Here is a 19,396-nt window from a genome sequence, read left to right on the forward strand (position 1 = left end):
TTAGGCCTGCGTCTGGCCTCCCTCAAGGTTCAAATATCTGCCTTGTCGGTGTGGTTTCAGAGAAAAATTGCGACCTTATCTGATGTGCATACCTTTACTCAGGGTGTGTTGCGTATCCAAACTCCCAATGTCCCGCTGCTTACCTGCCAGGAGATGAGCAATCAGGATTCCAGGTGTCAGTATTCCAGCGCTGGGATTCTGATCTCATTCGGGATTCCGGCGCCGGTTTTCTTAGCTGTGTTGGGATCCCGGGGTCAGCATTTTGACATCTGTGATCCCGACCGTCGGAATATAGAAATATATGCACCTAGTGTGTGTGCTACAATGACAAAATTATTAGCATGCATAGTAGGGTGAAACAAAAATGCTGTACTTGGTTTATGCACACTGGGCCTTATTTATATTTGCAATCAATGGACATTTATCATGCAACGCAGCAATTATGTTGTAACCACCCTCTACTGTCCTTAGACTATTAATATTATTATTATTATTAACAGTTTCTTATATAGCACAGCATATTCCATTGCGCTTTACAATTAGAACAACAGTAATAGATCAAAACTGGGTAAAAATAGACAGACATAGAGGTAGGAAGGCCCTGCTCGCAAGCTTACAATCTGTAGACTATGCCTTTTGCATAAATGCAACCCTATGGCCCATGCCACACGCCTGCTACCTTCTTACCTTTATACTCCATTTTGTGGTGGTGGTTAGTATACTCGCAAATAGCATCATACAAGCATGAATAGCATATGTAAAGGAAGCTGTGCAGTTTTCTCCAGTACATTGTAAGACCACTGTGCAGTAGATGTCAGAGGTGTTTGATCATGCCTGTTAATCCATGGTGACATGAAGCAGTGAAGCCACAGTGGTTACATATTGAAACTTGGAGGTTTCTATTTGTTATACAATAATGATGAATGTGGCAGATGACATTGTCTATTGCAGTGTGGAGATAATTAGCTGGAAATAGCAGTTGTAACACTGTAGGGGAACCGGACCCCGTTTCTTGGGGTAGATGGCAGCCGGCAGCAGCTGAGAAGTCATACAAGTCCAGTTTTTATGGTGCAACTGGCCACAACCAGTTTTATTAAACAGAAAACAAAACAAACATCAAAAGAAAATACCTTGCCTGTCCGGCACTAACTAAACACAAGACGTTCCTAACTGTCTCTAAACAAAAAACACAGAGTTTTCCAGTCAACACTGTTTGGCTCACTTCTATAAGGAAGCGTGTTTCTCTCACAGAGATCCTGCAGTCTTCCCAGGCAGTCTGCACACACTAATCAGGCTAGCAGCCCTATAACCCACTTACACAGCTGAAACCCTGATTAGCCCTCTGTGAGGCCAAAGACCCAAACTGGGCCCAATGTCTGGAACTTGCCCGATCTCTCTTTCAGGGCCCTTATCCAGCTTTTCCAATAAACTGAAAAGGTTCTGACAAAACAAAACATTTTCCTAATACATGTAAGACAAGAACCTGGGACAAACATACCTGCCCTCAAACACTATTCCAGTGTTCTTGTCACACTGTACAGTATATAAGAACTGTAGTTGGATATACAACCTCACCTGTCGGCCTGTGTCTCTGTTATTAGCCAATGGTCTCTTGATGCATAGCTGATCAGAAGGGCCATATCAGAATCAGTTCGACCACAACACCTCATGTTTTGCTTACGTTAAGTATTGTTCTTTTATAACAGAGATAAATAAATAGATTCTGTTGCAATAATGTGTACTGTACATCATTTTATTAGAAACATCTTAGAAAATCCCCACTTTTGCCTACACCCAGAGAATACAGGCTGTGGTTTTTATTTGTTTCTTTAGCTGAACCAAAATTTACAAACTACTGTATGGGGTTGATTCAATTCAGAGTGAATTGAGTAGCGCCAGGAAGGAGCTCCTGGAGGTATTCAATTCTGCGCGATGCCAAGTCGGAAAATGCCCGTTGCAAGAGCAGGCATTCTCCGACTTTAGTGCCTCACCATGATGCTGTTTGTGTTGCGCATTGTGGACCTCATTTTGTCAGATTTCTGTGTGCAGTCCCCCGACGGGTGCAAGAAGAAATCCTGTAGTTGGGGACAACAATGCACTGACTTAAATAGTTCTGGGAGCTCCTCCTGGCTCTATTCAGTTTACTCTGAATTGAATCTACCCCATTGGGTGAGATTCATTTGTTATGCGGGCAGCCACTAGATGGCGCCCAAACGGATCTATTACCGGCGCCTGCATTTGAATTTGAACTCCAGGGGTGGTGAGCTGAAATAAGTAAAAGAGTGACCAGTTTGGGCATGCAACCAGCACTTTTTGCGATCGTGTACAGCACTTTGTTTAGCTACTTAACGTGGCTAAACCCGACCTCTATGGGTGCGGTCAGCACGAAAACCAGATACAATTGAATATCGCTCCCGCGATCTCCCGTCACTTCAGATCGGAGATTAAACGCGATAATCAATTGAATGCCGCTCATGGGGGGTCATTCCGAGTTGTTCGCTCGTTGCCGATTTTTACAACGGAGCGATTAAGGCAAAAATGTGAATGCGCATGGTACGCAGTGTGCATGCGCTAAGTATTTTAGCACAAAACTTAGTAGATTTACTCACGGCCGAACAAAGAATTTTCATCGTTGAAGTGATCGGAGTGTAATTGACAGGAAGTGGGTGTTTCTGGGCGGAAACTGACCGTTTTCTGGGAGTGTGCGGAAAAACGCAGGCGTGCCAGGATAAAACGCAGGAGTGTCTGGAGAAACGGGGGAGTGGCTGGCCGAACGCAGGGCGTGTTTGTGACGTCAAACCAGGAACGAAATGGGCTGAGCTGATCGCAGTGTAGGAGTAAGTCTCGAGCTACTCAGAAACTGCTAAGAATTTTCTATTCGCAATTCTGCTAATCTTTCGTTCGCAATTCTGCTATGCTAAGATACACTCCCAGAGGGCGGCGGCCTAGCGTGTGCAATGCTGCTAAAATCTGCTAGCGAGCAAACAATTTGGAATGAGGGCCATTGAGTCTATCAGTTCCCCTCTAATTAGATAGGCAGTGATTAGATAGGCAGTCAGTGGGTCGTTATGAAATGAATAGGCTGCATTGCTGTGAATATTGGTCCAGCTCACAAATTGGCAGCCTACACTGTGTGTGCTCTGTAATACGCTGTGATTGCTAAACATGCTCTGTCACAGTCTCCAGGAAAGTACAGAGCATTGGCCGACTGCAATAAGAGGGGCTCCGAAGATGTACTGGTAAAAAATGGGGACTTCATCCAGCTTATAGAGGAAGATGCCGAGGGACAATGGTAATTTTTTATTCTTTGTACACATTGCATTTATATATTTTAATTTTTTTTTTCTTTTTCTTTTACATAAACTTGCAATTTGTTTACAAAGCAATGTTGTGAAGATGTGGTTCTGGTAAAACATTACATTTGTTTATTTTCTTGCAGTTTGTTATATTATCCTTTAACTATTATTTGGCATACCCGCATAGCTGCAATATATTGATGTCATTTTATCTCTGTATGTTCATGTGGCCAGACAGGTCTATCTTGCAGAACATCCATAGATCTGTAGAGGAATATTGACTTTCTAGGCCTGGGCATTCTTAGAACATTATTTACACCCGTGTGAATAAATACAGCATGCAGAACTAATATAAGCCATTGGGTTTATTATTTGATAAAACTATGAAGAAACCAAAGTAAATTGTCCATATACAGTTAGAGGTCTATGGGCCATATATTCAGACCCTGTTGCAGACATCTGAAAATCACAAATAAGACGATATTCGTCCCATCTGAGCATGTGCTGCGGCCTATCATGATGCGGACAGGCAACGGGCATCCAGAGGTGGCGACGCGGCGTTGGGGGGGAGTGTCGCTGGAAACGCAGGCGTGTCATGCCCGTTTTCGGGGGGGCGGCCGATGACGTCTCCTGCGATCAAAAACATGGCGACGTTGCCTCTGCATACACAGCCATGCATCTCGTGGCAGCACCACACAAGCAGGACGGCCTTGCCCTGTGCTAGGGGGCCCCCAGCATATGATTTTAGTGGTCGCAGATTTTGCTAAAATAGCAAAATCTGTGACCAACTCCGAATAACCCCCCAAATGTGTTAAGATCATATTCAACTCCCTGACCCAGTAATCCAGTAGCCAGGCCTGACTAGTGGCTCTAGATGTATTTAGCTTTGACTATGACATGGGACCACATGGCAGCACACTCTCAAATAATATTTAATTTAGCGCTGCTATGGGGACACGCAACGTATCATGCATCAAAAGCTTTCCTGTCTTGAGAAAACATCACCCTATGCCTGGCAATGGGGACTGGTCAAGTCTGAAAAGCTTTGCTTCATTCCCGCAGGCAGCCTTCACTAGGTTGCCGGTATATGAGAGAAGTCTATCACATAGTCAGGAAGTGTTGCCGGATCTACCACAGAGGATCCAGATTGATAGATTGCAGTTACAGCAAATTCTTTATTGACACGATAAGATGTGATACAGATTTTTATTTTCCAACGATTATAAAGAAATATACCTCTTAAAGTTAGTGTTAGTTGGCACAAAAAAATCAGCCTGAGATTACTGTCTCCCCTACTGTGCCTTTACTACATTCACATGAAGGTTGTACTCACCCAGCATAGAAGATTGCGCTTTCCATCTGCCATAACAATCAGCTGCTTTGTCCTTACTGCACCCTTATCTTTTCCCTCTCAGCTGGGGTAAACCTATTCACTTACAGTAGATATACTCTCCTGTGTGGTCATGATGGAAAATAAATCCTCTTCTGCTTTCACATTCCCTCCCTGTGCCGCTTATCCTCTTAAGGGCCCCATACACTAGAACGATAATGCCCAATTTCGGCCATTCAGGACGATATATCGGATGAAACCGATCCGATGCGCGTTCCCGTGAGCATCGGATCGGATCCTAATGTGCTGCACTCGTGATATGTCGGCCCCGCAGGCATGGCTGGGATCGCACAACATACATCATATGCAAAAGGACAGCATACGATGTATCTTATGCGATCCTGCCCCCCAGGAAGCTGCCGGGGTTATCGCCTGCGACATGAGGTTCCGACATGTCGCAGTAGTGTATGGGGCCCTTTACTCCACACCTGCCAAAGCCACCATATTATGCCTCTATATAAATCTGCTAATCACTTTGCTAGTCTTGTCTTTACATCACCAATGGTCTGTTCAGCCTGTACAATTATCTGGTGTATCAGGTTCTCCATGCTGAAATGTGATGTCTAACAAATAGCCCTGTTGAGCACATAAAAAAGCATAACTTTTTGTGGCTGGTAAGCAACGCTTACTGGTGGTCATTCCAAGTTGATCGCACGTAGCAACTTTTTGCTGCTCATGCGATCAACTTGATGCCGCATATGGGGGAGTGTATTTTAGCATAGCAGGGCTGCGATCGCTTGTGCAGCGCTGCTATGCTAAAAAAGTTTCCTGCAAAACAAGACCAGAGTCAGACCTACTTACCCAGTGCGACGGATCCAGCGACGAAGGTCCCGGGATTGACGTCAGACATCCGCCCTCCAAACGCCTGGACACGCCTGCGTTCGGCTCTCCACGCCCGGAAAACGGTGAGTAGACGCCCCGGAACGCCTCCCCGCCATCAATCTTCTTGCGATAGCCGCTGCGATCACTTTCAGTGCTGGCGGCGTCGCTGCCCGGCGACGACCGTCGCCAGGCATCGAAGTGCGTGCGCATTGCAGGCGCCGCGCAGCTGCAGTCCCGACCCATTCGCACTGCAGCAAAGAATGACCCCCACTGTCTGTAACTGGCCAGTAGTTATAAGCGAAAGTCCTGCGTTTTATTCTGACAATTCATGACATTGCTCCAAAAGTTATTAACCTTTTTTGTATAATGCCAGCATATTCCATTGCGCTTTTCAACTGGAGTTTTTATTTATTTATTTAGTTATTGATCATATTCACACATAAAACTGAACCAAATCCCATACAGTTGTTCTGAGCTTTGCCGAATCCAAACAGGACGGGGTTTTTTTTTTTTTTTTTATTGGCTGTAGACCATTTTATCCTGAGTATGACATCCGAGCATTCCTGAAATCTGTGTATCAAACATTCTGTACAAAGGGGGTCATTTAGACCCGGTCGCACGCAGGCCGTTTTTTGCACTGCTGCGACCATGTAATGGCCGCCTTCAGGGGAGGGGGTAATCGCTGTGCAGGGCTGCAATCGCTTGTGCAGACAGCTGCACAGCTCAGGACTTACTCACCCGCTGCGATGATCCGGCTTGGAGCTGACATCAGGAACCCTCCTCATCAACGGCTGGGCACGCCTGCGTTTTTCTGGACACTCGAAAACAGTGAGTTGCCGCCCAGGTCTGCCTTCTGCCTGTCAATCTTCTTGCGTTTGCCGCTGCGAACGGCTTCTTCGTTAGGTCTGTCGCTCCGTGGCGCTGGCTGTGGTCGGCGACCAACGCACCTGGGCATTGCCGCCCACGCGCATGTGCAGTTCAGACCCGTTTGCATGGCTGCGATAAATTGCAGCATGCGAACGGGTCTGAATGACCCCCAAAGACACTGTTCATGCTCAACCATGACAGTGCTGATGGATGCATTTCATAGTATTAGAGAGTGTGGTACCCATTTATATTACAAACAGTCCACTTACCTGAAAATACACAGTGTACTGTAAAACAGCTGTCAGCACCGTTTAGATTGTATACATTTATACGGTCATTATTTGCTTCAGCAATGCTTACTCATTTCATTAATGTTATCTAATTCCTCCATCCCCCTTGCCAGTGACATTGTATGCCAATCAGAGGGAGGAGACACATTTAGTAGGTATGTGGAGGTATAGATAACAGTTTTATACTGTATATCTAACATAAATGCTCTTCCCTAAAAAACAGCTTGGAACCTTTGTAAATATAAGTCAGCATTCATCATTACTTTTCATATCATTTATTTAACATAATCTACCTTTATACTTCCTTCTTTATCCTGGCTGTAGCTAAATATAGAAATGCATGTGAAAAGAATACTGCACCCTTTTTACATACAATTATTAACATGACATAATAAACAATCACCTAGTCCCGGGGGCATATTAAGGGTCTAATTCATGTTTGTACCCCCCTGCCTACGCAGCTGCAAACATTCAGGCTATGGAACAGCTAAACATCGCAAGTGAAGCTGCCACCCAGAAAAGAATATAGACACCCACCGGAGCCATCGCAAAGTGCTCAGCAACTATGTAAGCATACGCAGAACCGACACAATAATGATGATTACCGACTCTTCGAGTGAGTCCATGGACACACAGACTGGCCGCAGCAGTAGTGACACTGGCGCCATGTTTCTCTATGTACATGATCGCAGCTGGTGGCAGATACATGCCCCAAAAATGACTGTGACGCTTCTGCATTTTTGTTACCAGTCCATTACCTCCCGCAAACAGTCCCTTCCTGTCAATCACTCTGCATTAAAAATCTTAGTGCAGGCACGATCCCAAAGGTACCTTGGCGAGTGCGCAGTGTGATTGCGACATATGCGCAGTCTGCTGATAATCGCTCCATTGCATAACCATTGGCATTGCGTACACACACAAATTAGGCCATAAGAGAGGAGCGGGCCTGCGTGCAGCCTCTGTCCTGACTCCTCCTCTCTAGCCAGCAGTGCAAGTGCCCATGTGAAGGTCTCCAGGAAAATGGCGCAGCAGGCATTTTCCTAGTAAGTCAGTCAGCGCGCCCTCTGTAAACATAGCCTACCTGAGAATGCCACCTTAATGCCCCGACACAATTACTCGGTGGAGATGCGCCTTAGCTGTGTACGATACTGCATCACCTTTAGTTGTTTTCCAGAGCATGTACAGGTCAAAACACCACAAAGAAACTTTTGTCAAAATGCTTACATTCAGGTCTGCATCGGCCTCAAAGTCCTGACATTTCCTAATGCTAATCTCATAATTATTATGGTTATAATTCACACCAGTCCCTGCCCCAGCGGAATCGGTATATGCGACTGTATAAGTAGCATAAGATCACTACCACAAATTATACACACTCTACGATCATTTCCTCCAGACAATCACCCTATCAGTATATTTTTAAGACTGTGGTGCAAAAACCATGCAAACATGGGAATAACATACAAAAGCCACGCAGATAGTGCTCTGGAATTAGTAATGCTAATCACTGTGCCAGCTAGTCACTTGTGACAAATACTGTAACAGATTTTACTTTGTCAGTATTTGTACAACAAAAAAATAGAGGAAAATGAAGAAGTGATGTGGAAAGGTTAGTACATCCATGTTGCTTTCTCTGCCATCAGTACAAGACGGAACAAGTATGGCTTTTTACGGGAGGAAGTCAGCAGAAAGCTGCTTATTAGAAAAAAAAAACATTGCAGGCTTATGGAACAGTCAGGCAGATGTATTAAGTCTGGAGAAGTGATAAAGCAGTGGTAAGTGGAAGGTGATAACGCATCAGCCAATCAGCTCCAAAATGTAAATGTACAATTAAGAGCTGATTGGCTGGTGCGTTATCACCTTGCACTTATCACTGCTTTATCACTTCTCCAGACTTAATACATGCGCCCCAGTGTCTCATGGAGTTTTTTGAGGTTAATGCCATATTTGTCAAAATCCAAACACCGCGTATAACCTAAAGAACCTCATGCCAACCTTCAAAGATAACAGTGGAGGATCGGTGATTCGGGGCTGATTTGTATATCATAGAATCCATCAGATAATGTCAGCTTATCTCTTGGCTGAGACTGGATCATGTAAGAGGACAATGGGGGTGAGTAACAGCGGTCACTTTTGTCTGCAACCAATGGGCTGTCTATTGAGATGCCCACTGTCTGTAGCTCTAATCCACCATCCGGCGGACATCAGCCTTCAGTGCAGTCCTATAGTTGGACAAAATGTCCACTGGAATATGGCCATCAGGGTCAGAACAACTGCGTCTTCTGACGCAGTCTCAGACACCGACACCCTGCCTCCTCCTATCAGGATATATGTGCAGTGCGTCTTGGACTCATGCACATAACTAAAATATCTGGAACTTGTTTTTCCTGCATCTAGGGTAGAATCAGTCCAATGATCCTGTGCCCACAGCAAATCTAAAGCTTAATAACTGAAAAAGAAAATAATCAAGGTTTTCAGATGGTCACGTCATGTTTGTACGTAATGGCCGAAGTTTACGCAGTGTGGTGATTATCGGCAGACTGAGCACTGCGCATGTGCTGCGATCACAATGTGCATGCCCCAAGATGCTGCTGCGAGCTCGCTCACATTGTGGATTTCATGTAGAAAGGATTGACAGGAAGTGACCGTTTGGAGGTGTTAATGAGGAGTTATCGGGGAGTGGTTGTCAATACTCAGGCATGTCATGGCTGTTTTCAGGGCGTGTATCTGCTAACAGCTGCGAGCTCGTATGTACAAATACATGGCACCTCTGCCGCTACTGCTGTCGTCAGTCTGTGTAGCCATAGACCAACCCTTATCCCCGATGTTCCTCGTTGTTGCGTACAGGCTGTGAATGTGTACACAGTTGTGAATGAGTTTGCGATGCCTCCGGTGGGCTTCTCTTCCCATTTTTGGGTGGCAGCTTCACTTGCTAACATTAGCAGTTCCGTAGCCTAGAAAATCGCATTTGCGTACAAACATGAATTAGGCCCATAATCCAGAGCTCAACCCCATTGAGATGCTGCCGTGGGACTTTCCCGTGGGATTTTGAGAAATCTTTACGTAAACAAATATCCTTAAACATCAATGGATTGGACAGCATTGTAAGGATGAGTGGGACAAACTTTGTCAGCTATGATAATAATAATAATAATAATAATAATATTTTTATTTATATAGCGCTCTTTCTCCAACAGTACTCAATGATGCAAGAGAGTGATAAACTCCATTCATACAGAAACCAAGTTCTTTGTTATTGCAGATAAAATTGATTCTTTAAGTACTGAATCATGGGGTGTACTTCATTTTCCACACATGGACTTCTTCATGATTGTCTATTTTTTGTTAAATAAATACATGAAAATGAACATTGTGGGACTAATTTATCCATAAGTTTTATCATATGCAACAAGTTTTAAAACTCTTTGCATATGATAAAATCAGCCCCTATGTGCTGTATGGCACAGTGTTACATTTTTATCAACGTTTAGGACTTGGTGAGGACTATATGATTGGTAGTTGTGCCCTGACACATAGAAACACAAAATGGGAGTGTATTCTATTTCACATGACTGTATGCATGTGAGCGCATGTTTAAGGGTGTCATATATATATATATATATATATATATATTATATCATCAGTGGCATTAGCCTGTCCACCCTCAAATAATACATGTAATAATATACACCTATAGGATATACCCATTTCCACCTCAGCTCTGTTGGTTCCGCTAATGTGATTCTCTACAAACTTAGAGCACATTGCACAGTATGGAAGTGCGGTGTATTGGTGTAATATCAGTCGTGTCAGTCATTGCTCATAGAGAGAGATTGGTGTTTGTAGAGGAATGCATTGCTGAACTGCAACAATAACGGGTAAGTATTTCTTATGTATATTAGAAATTGTACAATTTTATTTGTGAATATTAAGAATTCAAGATAACGTGAAGGTGGCACATTGGCATAACAAAATCTTAACCTTGGCCTCCTAATTCAAAGCCTGTGTTTCTTGCTTACTACCTCTAGTTATGTGATCATCCCTTGCTTATCCCCTGATTGTTATCTTCCCATTCCCTGATTGTTATCTTCCCATTTCCCTGATTGTTATCTTCCCATTTCCCTGATTGTTATCTGACTGTGCCTTTTCCCATTCTTTGGTTGTAGTCTGACCATGCTCTTGCCTGTTTTCTGGAGGTTATTTGCCCGTTCTTTGTTATCTGCCCATTCCTTGATTGCTATGCATCTGCTTACCCATTCTCTAATTGTCTGTCTTTTCGATGATAATTATCTGTCAGTCCCCCTCCCGTTCCCTGGGGCAGATGTATTCAGCCTGAAGAAGGGTTAAAGAAGTGATAAACCAGTGATAAGCGCAATGTGATAAAGCTCCAACCAATCATTAAGGATTTGAAAAATAACAGGAGCTGATTGGCTGGTGCATTATCACCTTGCACTTATCACTGCTTTATCACTTCTTTATCCCTTCTCCAGGCTTAATACATCTGCCCCAGGGTTTGTCCTTCTTACCGCTTTCCTTGCCGTACGGAAACCCAGCTTTTGTGTCAAGCTGACGTTCCACTCGCCTCTCATCTGTTGGCGTGGGATGCAGATTGTGATTACGGCATTGCACCTTGTCAGTAGTGACTGGATCCTTACTACTCTACTAGAGATGAGTGTAACCAGTGGTGTTGAGAGGGGGAGGGGCAAGTACAAATTACCCCACCCCCCCTTACCTTTCCGCGGTTTCCGACTGTCTCCCCAGTGTGCTGGGCTACAGTGGGTGTAGGGAGGTTGCAGCGGTAGTCTCCTCTGGCTAGGAGGGGGGTTGTTCCTTTTACCCCTCCCCCCGATCTGCGCCTTGCTGTGGGGCACAACGAAGCCCCCTTGGTGAACGCGTGACGTAGCAAATACAATTGTTTCTGTTTATTTTTAAGGACCGCACCTCTTTAAATTAGACCATGCCCCCAGTACATGGGCACAGCCCCGCTCCCTACAACCATGAGTGTAACTACATCTTAACCCCTGACCCCACACAGGATATATGTGCAGGTGTGCACTCCCTATCGCTGCTCAGCTGTTATATACGGTTGCACAAGTCTCTCTTTTTTAGTGGATATTTTTAATGTTTGGCAACTGCTCCAAATGGATAGAAGTGATTGATTTCCTGTAAGCAATGTCACACTACAGTGCTGAACTTTGTGTTTGTATTCTAACAGGTTGGTGAGGAATTTGAATAGAAAAAAAGAAGGCTGGATCCATGGAAACAACTTACAAATTATAATTGGTGAATGTCGGATTCGGGCATCCAAAATAACAGGTAACAAACACACAATGGATTATGCCTTATTGGGTGCAATAAGCAGACGTCAACACATACAAATATAATAAAATATGATAAATAATAATATGAAATACAGCATATATCAGAGTTTCTCAAACGTGGGAGAAACATTTATGAGAAAGTGACATATGATTACTTTATACCAAAATTTAAATGATACCATTTCAGCTTATTTTGATTGGGAGTTGCCATGATTATGGGGCAAATTCAGTATGAATCGCATGTAGCAATTCGTACGGAATTTTTGCTGAGGGGCCGCGGGCGCATGCGCATGAGCCCGCAATTTCTGCGGGGGGGCCGCAGAAATTACGATTGCCTCTGCCTGCCAATCAGGCAGAGGCGGACGCGGGGCGGGAGAGGGGCGGCCACGCTCTGTTTTCTGGGTGGAAATGGAGCGTTGCGGGGGCGTGCCAGCCCAAACAGTCGGCTGGTACGCGCGGACGGGGTGGTGTCAGGGATGCGGCTGTGTGACGTCACACGCAGCCGCTGCGACAACAAAAATGGCGCCGGGACTTCTGCGGCCGCAGCTAAGTTGCTCCGGAAGGAGTCATCCTTAATTTCTGCTAACAAGCAGAAATTGCGTGATGTTTGCAATTTCTGCTTGAAGCAGGGGGGAGGCGCCAGTCAGCATGCTGGGCAGCCTTGCCCAGCGCTGGGCGGCCCCCAGCATGCGTGCTAATGGTTAGCAAATTCTGCTGCTTAGCAGCATCCGCTAACCTTACTGAATTGGTCCCTATGTCTACTAATGGATGTATGCTGTGCGCAGAATAAAGAAAATAATTTAGCATGTTTAATAAACAAAATTACCTACAGTTTATTTATTGATCCAAATCACTTAAAATAGATATGGGATGGACTTTCACAAAGAGATGACAGCATGCACCTACTAAATGATTTTCTGATTAACAAGAAATGTTTCCCATTACTAAGAAAAGCAAGACAAAAATACATCTACATGTACAAGATAGCATAATCTCATAATCTTTAGATACTTTTACTCTAAACCACATGATACATTTATTAACAATCTGCTATCTTATTCCGACTTGCCAACTTCTCCTTCAGTTTTCTTAGTTTGTGACATGAGGTTCCATAAAATAGTGTAGCAGAAATCTGCTTCTTCCTATTGCTGCTGCACCAGTAATTCAAGGTCCTGCAAATAAGCACTGAAAAAAAACTTTGGTTCTTTATCGCCACCTGATGGCTACAATGGGCACTGCAGTACCTCTACTTCAATATTTAAGTTCCCTTTGAGTATGTATTATACCTAGGGGCTTTTGGGCACTCCAATATTCCTATCTTACAATAACCTACAGTATGGTAATTGCCACAAAGTGAATATCAATATTAAAATACTTACACAATTGGAAGCAAACCGTTCTAGTTTGTCTTTATCATGTAGCTATTTTTAGCTTTATGTTGTTGCAGTATGACGTGTGGCACCTATTGTTGACTCTAGCTTTGTACTATAAAGGCGTTGCACCATATTTATACGGAACATTTACTTATCTGAAATCTGTCTTTAGCTCATTCTTAAGAATTGTTGTAATATACTAAATATATTTTCTCTGACGTCCTAAGTGGATGCTGGGACTCCGTAAGGACCATGGGGAATAGCGGCTCTGCAGGAGACTGGGCACAACTAAAGAAAGCTTTAGGACTACCTGGTGTGCACTGGCTCCTCCCACTATGACCCTCCTCCAGACCTCAGTTAGAATCTTGTGCCCGGCTGAGCTGGATGCACACTAGGGGCTCTCCTGAGCTCCTAGAAAGAAAGTATATTTTAGGTTTTTTATTTTACAGTGAGATCTGCTGGCAACAGACTCACTGCAGCGAGGGACTAAGGGGAGAAGAAGCGAACCTACCTAACTGGTGGTAGCTTGGGCTTCTTAGGCTACTGGACACCATTAGCTCCAGAGGGATCGACCACAGGACCTGACCTCGATGTTCGGTCCAGGAGCCGCGCCGCCGGCCCCCTTACAGAGCCAGAAGCAAGAAGTGTTCCGGAAAATCGGCGGCAGAAGACTTCTGTCTTCAACAAGGTAGCGCACAGCACTGCAGCTGTGCGCCATTGCTCCTCATGCACACCTCACACTCCGGTCACTGATGGGTGCATGGCGCTGGGGGGGGGGGGGCGCCCTGAGGGCAATATAATACACCTTGGCTGGCAAATCATCACAATATATAGTCCCAGGGCTATATATATGTGATAAATTACCCCTGCCAGAATCCATGAAAAAAGCTGGAGAAAAGTCCGCCGAAAAAGGGGCGGGGCTATCTCCCTCAGCACACTGGCGCCATTTTTTCTTCACAGTGCAGCTGGAAGACAGCTCCCCAGGCTCTCCCCTGTAGTTTTCAGGCTCAAAGGGTTAAAAAGAGAGGGGGGGCACTAAATTTAGGCGCAATATGTGTATACAAGCAGCTATTGGGGGAAAAATCACTCAGTTATAGTGTTAATCCCTGCATTATATAGCGCTCTGGTGTGTGCTGGCATACTCTCTCTCTGTCTCCCCAAAGGACTTTGTGGGGTCCTGTCCTCAGTCAGAGCATTCCCTGTGTGTGTGCGGTGTGTCGGTACGGCTGTGTCGACATGTTGGATGAGGAAGGTTACGTGGAGGCGGAGCAGAGGCCGATAAATGGGATGTCGCCCCCTGTGGGGCCGACACCAGAGTGGATGGATAGGTGGAAGGTATTAACCGACAATGTCAACTCCTTACATAAAAGGCTGGATGACGTGACAGCTGTGGGACAGCCGGCTTCTCAGCCCGCGCCTGCCCAGGCATCTCAAAGGCCATCAGGGGCTCAAAAAACGCCCGTTACCTCAGATGGCAGACACAGATGTCGGCACGGAGTCTGACTCCAGTGTCGACGAGGTTGAGACATATACACAATCCACTAGGAACATCCGTTGCATGATCTCGGCAATGAAAAATGTGTTACACATTTCTGACATGAACCCAAGTACCACATAAAAGGGGTTTTATGTTTGGGGAGAAAAAGCAGACAGTGTTTTGTTCCCCCATCAGATGAGTGAATGAAGTGTGTAAAGAGCGTGGGTTCCCCCGATAAGAAAATGGTAATTTCTAAAAAGTTACTGCTGGCGTACCCTTTCCCGCCAGAGGATAGGTCACGTTGGGAGATATCCCCTAGGGTGGATAAGGCGCTCACACGTTTGTCAAAAAAGGTGGCACTGCCGTCTGGGGATACGGCCACTTTGAAGGAGCCTGCTGATAAAAAGCAGGAGGCTATCCTGAAGTCTGTATATACACACTCAGGTACTATACTGAGACCTGCATTTGCCTCAGCATAAATAGTGCTGCTGCAGCGTGGTCTGATACCCTGTCAGATAATATTAATACCCTAGACAGGGATAATATTTTGCTAACATAGAGCATATTAAAGACGTCGTCTTATATATGAAGGATATTTGCCGGCTGGCATCCAGAATTAATGCAATGTCCATTCTGCCAGGAGGGTATTAGAGACCCGGCAGTGGACAGGTGATGCTGCCTTTAAAAGGCACATGGAGATTCTGCCTTATAAGGGTGAGGAATTGTTTGGGGATGGTCTCTGGGACCTCGTATCCACAGCAACAGCTGGGAAGAAAAATTTTTACCTCAGGTTTCCTCACAGCCTAAGAAAGCACCGTATTTTCAGGTACAGTCCTTTTGGCTTCAGAAAAGCAAGCGGGTCAAAGGCGCTTCCTTTCTGCACAGAGACAAGGGAAGAAGGAAAAAGCTGCACCAGACAGCCAGTTCCCAGGATCAAAAATCTTCCCCCGCTTCCTCTGAGTACACCGCATGATGCTGGGGCTCCACAGGTGGAGACAGGTGCAGTGGGGGCGCGTCTCGGGAACTTCAGGAACCAGTGGGCTTGCCCACAGGTGGATCCCTAGGTTCTGCAAGTAGTATCACAGGGATACAGGCTGGAGTTCGAGGCGACTCCCCCTCGCCGTTACCTCACATCAGCCTTGCCTGCTGCCCTTGGAGAAAGGGAGGTAGTACTGGCGGCAATTCACAAGCTGTACTTCCAGCAGGTGAAATCAAGGTACCTCTCCTTCAACAAGGCCAGGGTTACTATTCCAGAATGTTGTGGTACCGAAACCAGACGGTTCGGTGAGACCCATTCTAAAATTGAAATCCTTGAACACTTATATACGAAGGTTCAAGTTCAAAATGGAATAGCTCAGGGCGATTATTGCAAGCCTGGAGAATTTCATGGTATCACTGGACATCAAGGATGCTTACCTGCATGTCCCTATTTACCCTCTTCACCAGGAGTACCTCAAAATTGTGGTACAGGGTTGTCATTACCAATTCCAGACGTTGCCGTTGGTCTGTCCCCGGCACCGAGGGTATTTACCAAGGTAATGGCCGAAATAATTATCCCATACTTGGACGATCTCCTTATAAAGGCGAGGTCCGGGGAGCAGTTGTTCGTCGGAGTAGCACTATCTCGGGAAGTGCTACAACAGCACGGCTGGATTCTGAATATTCCAAAGTCGCAGCTGGTTCCTACGACGCGTCTACTGTTCCTGGGTATGGTTCTGGACACAGAACAGGATAAAAAAGGGTTTCTCCCGGAGAAGTCCAAGGAGTTGTCGTCTCTAGACAGAGACCTCCTAATACAAATACAGGTGTCAGTGCATCAATGCACGCGAGCCCTGGGAAAGATGGTAGCTTCTTACGAAGAAATTCCATTCGCCAGGTCCCATGCAAGGATCTTCCAGTGGGATCTGTTGGACAAGTGGTCCGGGTCGCATCTTCAGATGCATCGGCGGATAACCCTGTCTCCAAGGGCCAGGGTGTCGCTGTTGTGGTGGCTGCAGAGTGCTCATCTTTTAGGGGGCCGCAGATTCGGCATACAGGACTGGGTCCTGGTGACCACGGATGCCAGCCTTCGAGGCTGGGGGGCAGTCACACAGGGAAGAAACTTCCAAGGACTATGGAAAAGTCAGGAGACTTCCCTACACATAAATATTCTGGAACTAAGGGCCATTTACAATGCCCTAATTCAGGCTAGACCCCTGCTTCAACACCGGCCGGTGCTGATCCAGTCAGACAACATCACGGCGGTCGCTCATGTAAACCGACAGGGCGGCACAAGAAGCAGGATGGCTAGGGCGGCAAAAGAAGCAGGATGGCGATGGCAGAAGCCACAAGGATTCTCCAATGGGCGGAAAATCATGTGTTAGCACTGTCAGCAGTGTTCATTCCCGGAGTGGACAACTGGGAAGCAGACTTTCTCAGCAGACACGACCTCCACCCGGGAGAGTGGGGACTTCATCCAGAAGTCTTCCAAATGATTGTACACCGTTGGGAAAGGCCACAGGTGGACATGATGGCGTCCCGCCTCAACAAAAAGCTACAAAGATATTGCGCCAGGTCAAGGGACCCTCAGGCGATAGCTGTGGACGCTCTGGTAACACCGTGGGTGTACCAGTCGGTGTATGTGTTCCCTTCTCTGCCTCTCTTACCCAGGGTAAATAAGAATAATAAGAAGGAGAGGAGTAAGAACTATACTCATTGTTCCGGATTGGCCAAGAAGAGCTTGGTACCCAGAACTCCAAGAAATGATCTCAGAGGACCCATGGCCTCTGCCGCTCAGACAGGACCTGCTGCAGCAGGGGGCCTGTCTGTTCCAAGACGTACCGCGGCTGCGTTTGACGGCATGGCGGTTGTACGCCGGATCCTGAAGGAAAAGGGCATTCCGGAGGAAGTTATCCCTACGCTAATTAAAGCTAGGAAAGAAGTGAACGCAAACCATTATCACCGCATATGGCGGAAATATGTTGCGTGCTGTGAGGCCAGGAAGGCCCCAAAGGAGGAATTTCAGCTAGGTCGATTTCTGCACTTCCTACAGTCAGGGGTGACTATGGGCCTAAAATTGGGTTCCATTAAGGTCCAGATTTCGGCTCTATCGATTTTTTTCCAAAATAGAACTGACTTCACTGCCTGAAGTTCAGACTTTTGTTAAGGGAGTGCTGCATAGTCAGCCCCCGTTTGTGCCTCCAGTGGCACCGTGGGATCTCAACGTGGTGTTGGATTTCCTGAAGTCGCATTGGGTTGAGCCACTTAAATCCGTGGAGCTACAATACCTCACGTGGAAAGTGGTCATGCTGTTGGCCTTGGCGTCGGCCAGGCGTGTATCAGAATTGGCGGCTTTGTCATGCAAAAGCCCTTATCTGATTTTTTATATGGATAAGGCGGAATTGAGGACTCGTTCCCAATTCCTTCCTAAGGTGGTATCAGTTTTTTATGTGAACCAACCTATTGTGGTGCCTGCGGCTACTTGGGACTTGGAGGATTCCAAGTTACTGGACGTAGTCAGGGCCCTGAAAAGTATATGTTTCCAGGATGGCTGGAGTCAGGAAAACTGACTCGCTATTTATCCTGTATGCACCCAACAAGCTGGGTGCTCCTGCTTCTAAGCAGACTATTGCTCGCTGGATCTGTAGCACGATTCAACTTGCACATTCTGCGGCTGGACTGCCGCACCCTAAATCTGTAAAAGCCCATTCCATGAGGAAAGTGGGCTCTTCTTGGGCGGCTGCCCGAGGGGTCTTGGCTTTACAAATTTGCCGAGCTGTTACTTGGTCGGGTTCAAACATTTTTGCAAGAGTCTACAAGTTTGATACCCTGGCTGAGGAGGACCTAGAGTTTGCTCATTCGGTGCTGCAGAGTCATCCGCACTCTCCCGCCCGTTTGGGAGCTTTGGTATAATCCCCATGGTCCTTACGGAGTCCCAGCATCCACTTAGGACGTCAGAGAAAATAAGATTTTACTCACCGGTAAATCTATTTCTCGTAGTCCGTAGTGGATGCTGGGCGCCCATCCCAAGTGCGGATTGTCTGCAATACTTGTTTATAGTTATTGCCTAACTAAAGGGTTATTGTTGAGCCATCTGTTGAGAGGCTCAGTTATATTTCATACTGTTAACTGGGTATAGTATCACGAGTTATACGGTGTGATTGGTATGGCTGGTATGAGTCTTACCCGGGATTCAAAATCCTTCCTTGTTGTGTCAGCTCTTCCGGGCACAGTATCCTAGCTGAGGTCTGGAGGAGGGTCATAGTGGGAGGAGCCAGTGCATACCAGGTAGTCCTAAAGCTTTCTTTAGTTGTGCCCAGTCTCCTTCGGGTTATTGCTGTAGTGAGCCATCTTTTCTAGAGGCTCCTCTATTATCATGCTGTTAACTGGGTTCAGATCACAGGTTGTACGGTGTGATTGGTGTGGCTGGTATGAGTCTTACCCGGGATTCAAAATCCTTCCTTATTGTGTACGCTCGTCCGGGCACAGTATCCTAACTGAGGCTTGGAGGAGGGTCATAGGGGGAGGAGCCAGTGCACACCAGGTGATCCTAAAGCTTTCTTTAGATGTGCCCAGACTCCT

General features: G+C 46.0%; 1 protein-coding gene across 4 annotated transcripts in view; it reads left to right on the forward strand.

Annotated features, from left to right (window-relative positions):
- Window positions 1-19,396, forward strand: part of MCF2 (MCF.2 cell line derived transforming sequence) — a 360,378-nt gene that overhangs the window by 331,628 nt on the left and 9,354 nt on the right. For 2 of the 4 annotated variants that reach the window (XM_063937415.1, XM_063937418.1), the window contains 3 exons: window positions 3,180-3,292; window positions 6,779-6,820; window positions 11,881-11,981. In XM_063937415.1, the coding sequence (XP_063793485.1) occupies window positions 3,180-3,292; window positions 6,779-6,820; window positions 11,881-11,981 (256 nt within the window). Of the gene's footprint in view, window positions 1-3,179; window positions 3,293-6,778; window positions 6,821-11,880; window positions 11,982-19,396 lie in introns of those variants that run through there. The other 2 variants (XM_063937416.1, XM_063937417.1) reach the window with 2 other exon arrangements.

The sequence above is a fragment of the Pseudophryne corroboree genome, chromosome 8 (genome assembly GCF_028390025.1).
Source record: "Pseudophryne corroboree isolate aPseCor3 chromosome 8, aPseCor3.hap2, whole genome shotgun sequence".
In the NCBI taxonomy this organism is placed as follows: Eukaryota; Metazoa; Chordata; class Amphibia; order Anura; family Myobatrachidae; genus Pseudophryne; species Pseudophryne corroboree.